Here is a 14,219-nt window from a genome sequence, read left to right as displayed (position 1 = left end):
AAGCCAGGTCTTCTCCGGCACAACGTTCAAGCATTAACATGGCATAGGCACAGTCAATCAAGGCATTTACATTCAATAAGCCAGATATTGCTAAAAGTTAAGCTGAGCAGCCCTTAATTCAAATGGAGGAGGATACCTAATAGCAGTTCTAGCAACGAGTTAAATTTTCTTTATACATTTTATAAAATGACATTTAGTGGTTAGGCAATGTAGGACAAGTGATGCCAAAAGTAATTTTTATTTTTGTCTAATTCCTGAAGGTTTACCATTCTGGTAAAACCTTGTCATTTAAAGTGATATATTAGTTTAGAGGCCTACATGTCTATTATTGTTCCTGGAGGCCATACACACGCAGCATAGGACCTGTCTTGTGCCATAGGAAATCTATAGTGGCCCTTATTTACCCTTTTTATTTAATCTACCCCTATCCCAAACATGTGGAACTGTGCAATTCAGCTAACGAAGGGTTTCTTTTCTTTTTCTGTATAGTGAGAATACAGAAGGTGCTGTATGGGAACACAAATCCCAGTATATAAAAAAACCTTGAATACAAAAGTCTGGCCACACTCCAGTATGTTAAAAGCTTTACTGATCCAAACAGCCCAGCTTGGGACCTTCCTCCTCGGACATATTTTAACAAAGCAGCCTAATCATAGAGCCCCTTTGGAACCCTTCAGAGGTGGATGTTCCAGGAAAAGGAAGCTAAGGTTTTGCTTTTAACTGAGCAAAGCTATCAGATCACAGATTTAAATTTAAAGTAGTCTGTGTTCAGATGAGACAGGCAGAAAATATTGGGTGCACTATCCCAGTTACTGGTTTATCTGTTGTCCTCCCTTGGACCATTTTGGTGGGTACTTACTACTGCATACCAGTAACTTGCCATAAAATCCTCTATTCTGTGGATGATCTGACTTACATATATTGGTATACCTTATAATACATCACCTTTAGGAAATGACTATTAACTTGCTTACTAATATATCACAGCCGTTGCCAGGTGCCGCTGTAACAAGCCAATGTTTGTAGCTCCATCTGTCCATATTTTGAATATTTGTGCACTGACCAATGTTTAGTGCCAATCTTTAGGCTATGTTCAGAGTGGCAATGAGGTTGTGGTGCAGTTACTGCTTCCTTATGCTAGTGACGTGCTGCCTAAATGTAGCCCAATAAAGAATGAACTGAGGTGGCAGTGATGGGTTTATTACTGCTCACATACACCTGCTGAGTGCTGTTCAAGTGACCGAGCGGCTGGCAAGGATACCAGTCATCTGAGCTGTGTTGGATTGCTGCAGTGAGTAAACCTGCAAAAGTGATGATTGTCTATGAGACATTACCCCTTGCCCATTGTTACCAGGATCAACAATCCCAAATCCCAAATTTTGGGTTGTCAGAAGAACAGAAGTTGAGGATACCAACTTCCAATGGGGACACTAGATCAAAGGACAACTGCCTAAGAGAGGAATTTTCTTTCTCCTGCAAATATTTAATCACATTTCCTGTAGGGAATTTCTCCATTGGGTCACAGGCAGAAAAAAAAATGACTTTACACAAGTCCCAAACTTTTCTTACTCTATAATCAAAGCTTAAATAGAACGCTTGGCTTTACATTTCAATGGCTAGCATACAGATAGCTATATGAGGGTGAATCTACAATATAAGTACACATGATGGAAATATGGCCCAGAATATCCATAATAAGTTCAACTAAAGTGAATTCCAGGTAAACTTTACAATCAAGTCATAATGAGTATTTATTGAAAATACATTCTACTTTCATACTACTGTGATTGCACCTTGTTTTTTAGGCACATATATAGATGGAGGGAAAAATGTTAACACACTCGTGATGTATGTGGACCACTGCTACATTATGATTTTGCATAGTACTGATACATTCATGGTTAGCTTAAAGGATAATTAAAAGAAAAAGTTCAGTTACTGTAATTTTCTTCCCCTGAGCTAAACTAACCCACCCTCCCCTTTCATAGATGCATACTTACCAAGATCCAGCGGCCATGACTGGCAAACTCCATCTGACCATTATTCAACCCGCAATAACCAATAGGCTGTGCTGTCATTGTTAAAGTGAGCATTAAATGACCACATTTTTAAATACAGAAAAGGAGTGGAATAATGGTAAATCATTGAGGCTACTGTGTGCTTTGCCCATTCGGATATGTATTTGTAGAATGGCATCATCAGCCTTTTACATTTTTTCCTTTGATGCCTGGATCTGCTTTTTAAATAAGCCACCTAATGTTATATTAATTATCTTATCTATTGGCTTGTAATACATGCTGAGAGAGCTACCATACAGCCCACCTTGGTTTGGAGTACTTAACAAAGAATAAGGGTATGTACACACGTGCATTAATTGTCTTTGGAAAGGATCTTTCACGATTGATGAAAGACTGACTGACTGCACGATGCATGAAAGAGTATTGTACATACAGCACCATTCTGCTCTATAGAGAGGGGAGAGGGAGTATGACATAGCAGCACCCTGCTGTGCTCTCTCTCCCTTCACTTCTATTAATACCTTTAGTCGTCCATCGTCTGTGGATCCGCCAGTATGGTCGCTTGGACGATGGATGGTGAGCGCTGCACACACGCCAGATTCTCATCTGATATCGGCCCTGAGCCGCTTATCAGACGAGAACCATTGAACGTGCGTAAGTAACCTTTGTGTTAGACAAGACTGTGAAAATCCCAAACGATAGCTAAAAAGGCAAAACATATTTCCTCGCAGCTAATGCTACTTTTGCACAATAAATATATATACAGAGTAATGATATAAAAAAGTAACACTTATAAGTGAATTTGGTTTCAAAGTTTCTGTCTAACTGGTACATAGGGCCTGATTTACTAAAGTTTTCCAAGGCTGGAGACGATTCACCCATGATAATCTATCTTCTCCATGCCTGGAGAGCTTTAATAAACCAGGCCCATAAGTTCATACGGTTGCCATAGTACTACTAGTGCTACCAATACATGGTCATATAACATTCAGAATTAGTCTTTGGAATGGTGGTCTAAAGTTCATGGACTCATGGTGGGAATACTACATGATCGCCTCATGATTAGCCGAACCTCTACATCAGGTAGATTTTCCTTTTTGGGTTGGGGTTGGGCTTCATCAGCAGCTGCCAGGTGAAGGTCAAATCTTAGGGATACCGATTTCTTTCGTAGTTTAGGATTGTCTTTGAAGAAGGAACCTTCCCACTGTTTGATCATTTGATCCACCTTCTCTGTTCTGTAAAATATGTTATATATTAGAATTTATTAAAAAAAATAAAAACATTGTAAAAGGAACAGCAAAGGATATCTAAAACATCAGCACAAGCCCTGAGCTTGGTAAGGAAAAACACGATCCGCATATGTGCAATACAATGCCAAAAAATGTCATAGATAATACAGCGCACCCCAGTGCAAGTTCTCATGGGACATGTGCAGGCCTTGGGCCCTTTTTTAGTTGATATAGATGGAAAAGAAAGTATTCTAGAACTTTAAAAAAAGTACCTAAAAAGGGATCTCTTGTTAATAGATGGTCTAATACCACTTTTTTAAATTCATATCTTGTAATACTTACTGTACTGTGCCGCTGGCCTCTGCACCCTCTTCTGCTATATTTCCATTAAATAGCAGCTGTTTTTTTGTAGCTTTTGTACAGTCTTCTATATCTTTTTCCAAAGATTCTGTAGTAACATAAACATCATACAGTTATTAATTGTTCACATACATGCCTTTGCTTTACTACCTTGTTGATATCGTAAATGCTTTTAGGAGGAAGGGGATTGAGTGACATTCTCCATATACTTGGACCTCCTGGTCTTTTTGGTGGTTAATGCCTGCAGGGTAGTCACAGCCTACAATGGGGAATGTAGGCATTGCTCATATGTTCAGATGCTTCTAACCCTTTTGGACCTTTTGCATAATCAAAAGTGTTTGGTTTTACCAGATTTAGTATTGCTTGATACTAAATATCCATAAGCAATGGATCCAAACAATGTAAAGTCTATTTCAAGACAAAAACTTTTTTCTAAGTTTGGATAGTTTGGGAAAGGATGTAAAATTTCATCAGATGTTGCAGATATTATTTAATTTCTAAGTACACATATCCCTTCCTGTCTGTTAAAATACCAGGACAGAATATGAGGTTCTGTTTATTAGAGCCACAGAGAGAATTAAAACCCAACCAGGGTTCCTATCTTTACTTTTAGAAACTTTGAAAACAGTTCTGGCCGAATATACCCAATGAATATCTAATACAACCTGAGATGGTATTAAATATGTTAGATAAGAGTCTCACCTGAAGGTAAAGAAAAACATATTTTGCTTGTAGATGATTTGGGTTCCTGAATTTGTTTATTGCCATATAACCTGCAGATCAAAACAGTTTATATTTACAAGTGTTCATATCATGAGATTACATAAACACCAGTAAACTTTTATTAGGCATTTTTTTAAATTATTTTTTTCTTTTTAGAGCAGATACTTTTTTTAGCCTTTCTGTATCTAGTCAAGTGACTTTAAATTTCTCTGATGTTGACTGGTTCTGAATGGTGCAGAGAATGGTGCTAGGGTTCTTTTCTCTAGGACCTTCTTCTGTAAGTTGATGATGGCACAAAGGTGCACCCCAGCGGTGTGTCCATTGTGCCCTGAGCTTACAAGAAGCAGGTTGAAAGATTCTGGGTGAAATTGGTGGCACATGACCCTAACTATTAGGGTGGGAGGGGGGTTTGTAAAAGCAAGAAGGGGACAACTGTCCCATTTTAATGGCTACAATAGCTGGAGATGGGCTTTAAAGTATTGCTTTTTGTGTCCCCGTGACACCAAGAAAAAACTCTCTAAAAGTAATGGATATCAAATGATAAATTCATTATACTATATGAAACTCTAGCAGACACCATTAGAGGACTGAAAATTTAGGACCCAGGAGTAAACAAATCCAAATGGCCCTTTCATGGCAGAGATAGTTTCAAGTGTACCATACAAAGTATATTGTGATGATAGGTAAACATGCTGAATGGTCCCATACTGAACCTGCTTTAATTTTGGAAACGCAGTACATTTCAACACGTAAGATGACATTGCAACGCACTGTGCTGACCTACAGATCAAGTATAGTGCCAATGAGCAATGGGGTACCATTAAGAATTAATACCACAACATTGTGATCATTAACAAATAAGCACAACACATTTCTTCATGCATTGGCTCTTTCATACCAACTCAGAGCCACAATAGAATTCTGGTAGACTTCTCTCTGCTAGATGTTGAGTGTAGGCCCCTTTGACTGAGGTCTGAAAAGGGAAATATCAACTCTAAAATCCCTAAAATCTAGTATTAAATGAGGACAATGACTGGGATCCCTGAAATAGTTTTGGTATCTCAGAAGCAAGTCAACACCAGGAAGTACAACTGGGTTAAAATCACTCCCAACGATTACTTGGCTTTAATGAGAACCCAACCATATATTATTTTATACATAAACAGTACTGTTGTGCCTGTCTGTTCTTTGAAGAATCAATGGCTATTCCTCATAGCTGTAATATCCCAATAACCGACTGATTCTTCTTTCCATGACATACCTGATATCTTCACTTTCAAGTAAGCTGCGGTATGCAGAAATTTCCTGCTCCAGCTTCATATTAGTGTTGAGAAGCAGCTGGTGTTTCTGTATCTGAGTCCTCACTCCAGCTCTGACCTCCTGCAACTCCTCTTCCAAGTCTGCAATGACAGCTGCCAATGCTTCCAGCTGCTTCTGGTGCTGCTCTTCTGTGGCATGTAGAGTGAATTTTAGACTTCTCTCCTTTAAAACAATAGCAAATTCAGTGATATTTTTTTATGGAATTACTCATTATCACCCCCCTACAACAAATGTTGCAAACATTTCTTGTTTTTTATCTTCTTATTAAAGAAGATAACTCCATCGTAAACTACACTGAATATTAAATGTTAGCCAAGGGCACACACTTATGCCCAACTATTGTATTGTACTGCAAAGATCTCCTACTGTGGTAGGAAATGTCTGCAACAAAGTGTTTCCCCTTACCTTGAAGACAATAAAGCAAATATTTTCTACACATGCCTAAAAATATTCCTCTAAAAGCTCCTGTCATGATATTTACAGGACTACACCCACACAAACCTCCCAGTATTCAAAAATAAGAAAGAAGACAACGTACAATGAAGGGCATGCCACCAGTTACGTCAATGACAAGAATTCTGAGAAAATGATTGGTTAAACCCACTAAGTGCTTTTTGGCCACTGCCTTTTTTTTATACTCATTTGAAATATAATATGTATAATTATTGAGCAGTTGAATGAAAACTGGGAGACAAAAGTCTCTTATATGGTGAGTAGATAAGAGCGATGGAGGGATTTGGTTTAGAATACCAGTTGGGAAGTATGTTTATAGGGACATTTCTAAACTATTAGGAAATGATAACAGGATCTGCGGACAATTGAAAGTTCTGGTTGTTCCACAGAGTGATCATTCAACTTGTTAGGAAAATTACCCATGTCAGGAACCAATCATTTCTTCTTTGTGGACAAAGAAGCAGATCAAGCACCAATATCATAATTGGTCAAAGATTACAGCAAATCACAGTTCTTAGAGGATTTATGAATGAAAAAACTCTCTTTATGGACAAAAGGTTATGGATACCCGACTATCACACATATATGATCTTGTTAAACATTCAATTTCAAAACTGCATATATTGAAATAAGCAACAGTGACAGAGACATCTTAGACAATTGTGTGCTTTAAGCTTTGTGAAAATGGCTTGGAATAGCCAGGTTCTTTTCCAGTATGATTGTGCCCCGATGCACAGAGCCACCTCCATAAAGAAATGGTTTCATGAAGCTGGGGTGGTGTGACTCACATGGTCTGCCCAGAGTTCTGCCTCAACCATACTGAACTTTTTGGAAGAACTGGAAAGCCAATTGGCAAAGAGTTCTGATTATTTTAATCCACAAATGCCGTTAAGGCTAAATGAGCACAGGCACATGCAATTGCAATCTCACACTTGTGCCACCAGGTACTTTCAGATGTAAAATAGGTCTGGCAGATGAGAAAACCTGTTCTGTTCTCTATTGTTTCTCTTTGAGATTAGCAATAATCATACTGCCCCCTTCCGTCATTATTCTTTTCACATGAACTGCCCTAGGCATACCTGAATGTTTTTTTCTGCATTTGCTCTACCCTTTTTGTCATGTGATTACTATACCGTAGTACAAATTATTGCTAGAAGGCTCATCTTATATGCAGGATTTATTTTTAAATGTAAATGTATAGACCACCAAACAATAAGGAGAGCTAGTTTCATGTTTTTTTAAAACTGCAAAGAGTTGTCTGCTTCTTTTCAACATCCCATAAGTCCATTCAGTTCTCTAGCTGAATTTATGCACAAATGTTAAAAATTAAATATGTAAAAAATAAAATTACTACATTCCAAAACTTGCTGCAACACTTTTTCAGCCCTGGGCTATGCTTTGTGACAAATACAGCCCTGCTGACATGTTTATAGTCATAAAAATGTATAATGTGCCTGAGGGCATATGATCATCAAGGAGGGAAAATATGAAAAAAAAAAGAAAATAGAAAAAAGATAGCAAGTTTATTTCCATATTAACCACTAAAAAATTCACAAAGACAAGTCTGAATTTTTATCTTCTTCAGCTCCTACCCTCTGACAGTTGTTAAAATGTGATAAATTTTCGTTTTTTTTTTTTATGTAGAACCCCCGCAGTCAAAACTTAGCTGGAAACACTTTGACATGATCAAACATAGCTAACTCCAGATGGTGTCTGCCTTGAGATTTGACCAAGCTTATTAAATGCCTGGTTAGTGAAAAAAATCACAGATCCACCTGGGAAAGAGGTTCAGTATTCTTTATGGGGGATCTTCACTCCTTTGCTGCTTACACACTTGCAATTATAGTCCTTGGAAAGGATCTTTCACCACCCTTTACAACAACTATTATTGCACGATGCATGAACGAGTGCTGTACATACAGCACTGTTCTGCTCTATGAATTACGATTGTTCGCCGTTCTACGTCCGTGGAACCAGGATGGACGTTCGGACGATGAACGACGCGCGCTGTACACACTTCAGATTCTTGTATGATATCAGCCCTGAGCCGAATATCGGGTGAGAACCATTGGAAGTGTGTACGTAGCTTTAGACTGGCAACCCCTGTGAGAAGCAATGCACTGTGCAAAGCATTACACTGTGATCATGCTTTCGAAAGGAAGAAAAATTAATCTCGGACTGCTTACTTCCTATCAAATAGATGCATCTGGAAATTAGACAAAAAACATTGATCAGCAAAACATTAAAAACACTGCCATCGGAAAGGTATAATATTGATTATCCTATTACATTGGCACCTGTCAAGGGGTGGGATATATAAGCCAGCAAGAGAACCATTCCTTTTTAAATCCCATATTGGAAGCATAAAGATCTAAGTAGCTAAAGAGTAGCACAAATTGCGAAGGCTAATTTTTACTATTATTAATATTATTAAACAGGATTTATATAGTGGCAACATAAAAAGGTTTGCTGTACATTAAATAATATCTACCAAAAGTGGTTCAAGAAAGGACAACCAACTGGCAACAGGATCAAGGGCACCCATGGTTGATTGATGTGTGTGGGGCAAGGCTAACCTGTTTCAGCTCCATGTTCCACAAGTCAGTTTCCACAGAAAAGCTAAAATGGCACAAACTGCCTAAAAATAAAATGCTGACCATGAGAGTAATGTGTCTGGGCTGTGCTGCTGCAAATCAGTTGTCGTGCACATGCTAACTTCTGCTCACCTCTAAAAAGTACTACCAATCGTTATCTGAGTGGCAGAACTGAGCAATGGAGTAAAAAAAGAAGGGGTTTGGTTTGAGAAATCAAAATTGCTTTTATATCATGTGGCTGGGTATGTATGTGATTATGTGGACAGACTAGAGTAAGCTGTCTCTGGAAGCAATTGACCTTCCAGGACCTTTGAGTGATCTTCACTAATTAAAAAAAGGGCATAGAAAATATTAGGCCTTGTCCTTGGTAATGTTCTGATCAGTGCATATCCAAAGGCGAAAAATGCCCTCTGACATCAGTCACCAGAATACCAGTATAATCTTCTGTTAGGACCAACATTTAAGTGAATACATGGGCATCCAATGTATTCATGTTAAAGCTGGTATATACAGGCTGTGAATATAAGTTAACGTCATCCTCTTATCAGGTTGTGTTTTCCATTTCATGATAACTTTATGGGAAATTTATAGAAAATGTATAATTTATGCCTCCCATCGGTTAACATCTTTTGACAGGCAGGGCCTTACCATGAAACAAGGTGAGAATTTTTGGCCACCTACCATATTGACTATACTCATGACCTCCAGCAGCCAATTGTTAGTATAGTCACAGGATAGTTGCACAGGATACCACCTAGTGTTGGGGTGCCATTTTTACTATTTGCACACCCACTGGTCTGCTTACCATATGTATAATAAAGGTGCTGCTACACCCATCTTTCCTCCCTCTATATACAGTGTAGTAGTGAGAAGCATGGTATACTAGCCATATCTTACCTAGCAGAATAAGTTGTAAAGTCCAACCTGGGAGCTTATATTGTGACTTCTAGGGGGGGCAGCTGCCTGGTTATACACGAGGGTGCCAAACTACCAGAAACATCCAGAAAAATGTGAAATTTACATTTCCTGGCCAGGCTAATGAATATGATGGACAGGGCTTATCCTACAAGAGAGGTTTATTGGTATTATCTAGGGTGGGGTGAATAAAACAAAAAAAAAAAAACAGGAGAAAACAGAACCCACTTATTTTATGTGTCAATATATTAATATGTTTTATTTTAAAGATAGCAAATACCATAGCTTGGAGAGATTCGATCTCAGCTTGAAGAGTTTTATATTGTTTCCGGGCTTCATTCAGATTGGCTCTTGCAGCCCTCAGTTCCTCTTCATCCTTCTGCATCTTCTGCCTGGCCTCTTCCTCTTCCAGCTAAGGAGAAATCAAGTGACATGTTCATAATGTAAATTATCTTTCAGTACAATAGGTCAAGTAATAATACCTTATCTGACAGGCAGAATTGGACAGTGACAGATGACGGGGATATTCTTACTATCAGGGATGAGTCTGTCAAGGTTTATCAGTTGAAAATATCATGACAGTACGTCAAATGAGATTTTCTATTCCCAAGGACAGAAAGCAAGCCGTAAAGAAAGGTAATGGCTCCACACCAAAAGACGTGTAATGGAGACCCATTACAAAATAATTAAAATAAATTCCTTTGGGATTGGCAATCATATAAAAGGTTTCTAGACTATATTTTTCATAAATGAATTTGCCATATGCTATTTCTTCTAGTATAAATCCCAATCTAGCTTGAGAGTTGTGGGCCCCCAGTTATTTGGGTCTTCTCCTTAATATTTGAGTGTCCATAGCAAGCAAACATGACTCAACCAACAAACTTCTCACGACGTAACAAAACTAAAGCCACCTTTATATGCAAAGATAACCTGGTAATTGAAAATGACTAATTGGCCAACAACTGTAATTATGCAAAACAAAAAAAGATCAGTCATTGATATTAATGTTTTAATTATAGACATAATAGGAGAAATAATATTGCGAGGTCATACATTCTCTATGTTGCCAAACTGATAATTTGGTAATGAGATATTGGGCCTGATTTATTAAAGCCCTCCAAGGCAACAGCAAAGCTGGAATGGATTTCTTCAGTCATCTGCTATTTGTTAGCAAATGTTTTAAATCCTGAACCATTCCAGGTTTGCTGGATCACCCAGTTTCACTGATAAAAGTGTATACTCTCCAGTCTTGGAGAGCTTTAACAAATCAGGTCCATTGTTTCAAGTCTGTAAAGCAAACCTGTTATTAAAATTGAAAAAATGCTTTATCCATACCTGACTGTATTTCAGCAACCCTCCGGTGCTTATCTTTGACACCCTCCTGGCTAAAATACTGGTACTTCAAATTACGGGGAAATACATGGCTCTCCTTTAATCTTATGCACAGCATAAATCAGCTTGGAATAGGGTTGGCCATCAGTAGCGGCCAACCAGGCTCTAAGGCACTAGTGGACTTATAAATGGAAAGAGCAGAATGTAAGAAAGATGAAATGACTGATATTCTGCTGACCATGTTTTGCCTTTTCAGAAAACTGGGAGATGTATTCTTAAACAAAAAGCTTTTTTTTCTTATTTTAGTTTTGTGTAGAGTAGCGAACGTTATCAGGTTACTTTTCCTGTATGTGTCCCTCTATGGAGATCGCCCTTCAAACACAGTAGAAAATGAAAACCAAAGTAAATATTCTCCACTTTAAAAGACCTGATTTCCAGTTTTGGAATGCCATATATTTATTAAAGTGGGAAAGGAATTTGTTCTCTGGCTGTCAGGTTGTTAAAAGTGGAGAATACAGTAATAGATTATGCAGTTACCTGATCACCATTTTCAGAAATTGCATGCACAGTGCACTCATTTATAGTGTACAGATATTTAAAGCAAAGTGGCGATCACAGCAAAAATGGTGGTCTGGGTATTTGGTACAACCACTGATCTCCATTTCTTGTGGGATCACTACTATTAAAGATCATTTTTCATGGACCCTTATAACTCATGGATCAGGTATGTATGCCACTTTATATGTTTTTTGGCAATATTAGGATCTCCAGAAAATAGTAAATATAACTGGCAATCATTCGTGAAAATCCTGTGAGTTGATTGACACATTTATAAATCAGGTGAAAAAGCCACTTTTTTTTTTTTTACATTTTTACCTTTACTTTCTGTCTTCATGACAATGGTCATCAGGATAAATAATCAGGTAAATCCAGGAACACAAAAATAAATAAAAAATAAAAACGAACCCTTCTCTATATCTACCTAAAATTAAAATAAATGTTGACTACACACAGAACGTGTGTATGTGAAAAAGTAAAAACTATACAAAAATAAAAAGAAATGTCTGTTTAATCATTGCTAAGAACACCAAAATGGGCAAATTTTGCATCTGCAAAATGCTGGCTGTTTGGCTGTCATGCTGATCCAGCAACATGGAAGACGTAGAAAGACAAGGTCTGACTTCCTTTAATCCATGCTTCAGGCCAGTAACTCATAAAGTACTGAAACAAGAAAAAAAGGCATCCAGCTTTTTCAGAAAGAAATCAGCAATAGCAGCCGGTATATTTTTCTTGGTGTCCTTTAAAAGGTACAGTGGATTAAATATACAATACATATTATTTGGGACAACTAAAGTGCTTTGAATTATAGCTGGAATAGATACTTTATCAAAAGACTTTAAAAAGCAAATTGTTAATGCATTATAATTTCACTTGTGTATATATTTTAATTGTCATTTAGTTGTATTGTTAAGGCCTCTGCTCTACACATCTGCAGATGAATATGAAAGCAGTGCATATTGCTATTGCTAATATATTGCTATTGATCATAAATGATGCAAAGCATGCTGGGTGAGTCCTGCTGTGTAAGCATCACACACATCTAAATATATATTTTATAGTTACAGTTTATCTGCAATGCCAGTGGTGCTCCCTCCCCAGCATTCCCTGCACTGAAGGAATCACAGATGCACAAGACATATAGAATTGGAAGGCTGAGTGAGGCTGCAATGACTCTGCATCCCTTTCCTGGAAGGTGGATAACAGTTACCTGGCTCCTGGTTGAGAGGTCGCAGGGGATGTGACTTCTGATGATGAGAGCTTCATAGTATGTTCTGATTTCATTGAGGAGCTGGGACAGTTCCATCGTGCTCCCATCCTCCTCCTTGGCAAAATGAATATCATTGATGGGATGAATTAACTGCTGCATTGCCTGGACTGCCTGGAGAAAGGGAAAGAGAGAAAGAAAGATAAAGAGATAGAGGGAGGGGGGATAAAAGGAACGAAAATGGACATAAAATATAAATAGGAAGTGAAACAATAAAAATAATAATAAAAAAAAAAAATAAAGGAAAGAGAAAGAATCGAACGGAGATAGGAAAGAAGGATGAAAAGAATAATAATTTGAAAAATAAAAAGAAGGAAGAAATAAAGGGTGGTGTAAGAAAGGTAGGAAAAAAAATAGGAAGTAAAGGGTGAAAAGAAAGAAGGGAAGGAAAGATTAAAAAGATAAAAAAATAAAGAAGAAAGTGAGGAAAAAAGAAAAGTAAGGAAAAGGGGAGGAAGGAGAGGGCGTGGTGGGGAAAACACATTATTAACAAAAAAAAACAAAAAAACAAACACATTTCAACAGATGCATTAAAGCATACCTAAACGCAGAAATTTCACTTTACATAAAAGGGTAGACAATCCTTTTTTGTTAAATAAAAATTCTGTTTTTTTTTTGTGCAACACCCCTTAATTCACGATCGCCAAGGCGGTCGAGAATGAATAGAAGCGCAAAGCCTCCCCGGAGGCTCTTGGGTGCTCCTGCGCATGCCCAAGCATTTCGGGCATGCATAGAAGGAGCCTTTTCGTGAAAAGAGAAAAGTTTGCTAATCTCACGCTTGCGCAGTGAGATCGGCAAGTTTCTTTTCCAACTTGCGTCACCCGAATTCGTGCCTATGTCGGGTGACGTAAGAAGAAGAACCAGGATTCTTCCTGGTGTGCCAGCTCGGGAAACGATGCCGGGACAACACGGGACCCAACAGAAGAACAGGACTGAAGGTAAGTGTATTTTTTTTTGTTTTAGGCACTTTTTAGTTTAGTTCCTCTTTAAATACATTCACAGTTCTTTGCCAATGGAAAATGACCCCTCTGTAAATATGACTACTCCATCAGTTCAAGAAGGACAATTATAATACTTTTAACGCACATATATATATTTGTTTAACTGTTTGGCCCCAAAAAATACATAAAAATTTTAAGCTGGACCCCCTAACAAGAAAGTCGGTTACAGAGATTTGCCAACTGCGGCCTAGTGCCCCTCCAATCTATGTTAGCAGTTGTAAACAATAGGGATGTCAAAATTTGTGTAACAAGTTCTATCATCATATATTTCTGATGATATACTAACTGTACATACACAAATAAGTAGTTCTGTTTTCTTTTGAAAAGTGCAAATACAATTTAAAAATAAGCCCCAGAGATGTGGCCACTGCAGCCTATTGCCCCTCCAATCCAAGCTGGCAGTTGTAAACAATAGTGACATATCCTGACTAAAGGAACTAACATACATT

At 37.9% G+C, this 14,219-nt stretch overlaps 1 protein-coding gene across 3 annotated transcripts in view; it reads right to left on the bottom strand.

Annotated features, from left to right (window-relative positions):
• Positions 1-1,733: 1,733 nt before the first annotated feature.
• KRT222 (keratin 222) overlaps positions 1,734-14,219 on the bottom strand; it is a 29,950-nt gene continuing 17,464 nt past the window's right edge. For all 3 annotated transcript variants that reach the window (XM_072414795.1, XM_072414797.1, XM_072414796.1), the window contains 6 exons: positions 12,713-12,883; positions 9,893-10,024; positions 5,592-5,812; positions 4,310-4,380; positions 3,590-3,695; positions 1,734-3,253 (listed from right to left, as the gene is read on the bottom strand). In XM_072414795.1, the coding sequence (XP_072270896.1) occupies positions 3,040-3,253; positions 3,590-3,695; positions 4,310-4,380; positions 5,592-5,812; positions 9,893-10,024; positions 12,713-12,883 (915 nt within the window). In that variant the 3' untranslated portion in view covers positions 1,734-3,039. The remainder of the gene's footprint in view (positions 3,254-3,589; positions 3,696-4,309; positions 4,381-5,591; positions 5,813-9,892; positions 10,025-12,712; positions 12,884-14,219) is intronic.

Source organism: Pyxicephalus adspersus, chromosome 6 (genome assembly GCF_032062135.1).
Source record: "Pyxicephalus adspersus chromosome 6, UCB_Pads_2.0, whole genome shotgun sequence".
Lineage (NCBI taxonomy): Eukaryota > Metazoa > Chordata > Amphibia > Anura > Pyxicephalidae > Pyxicephalus > Pyxicephalus adspersus.
This window is presented reverse-complemented; position numbering and strand designations above follow the sequence as displayed.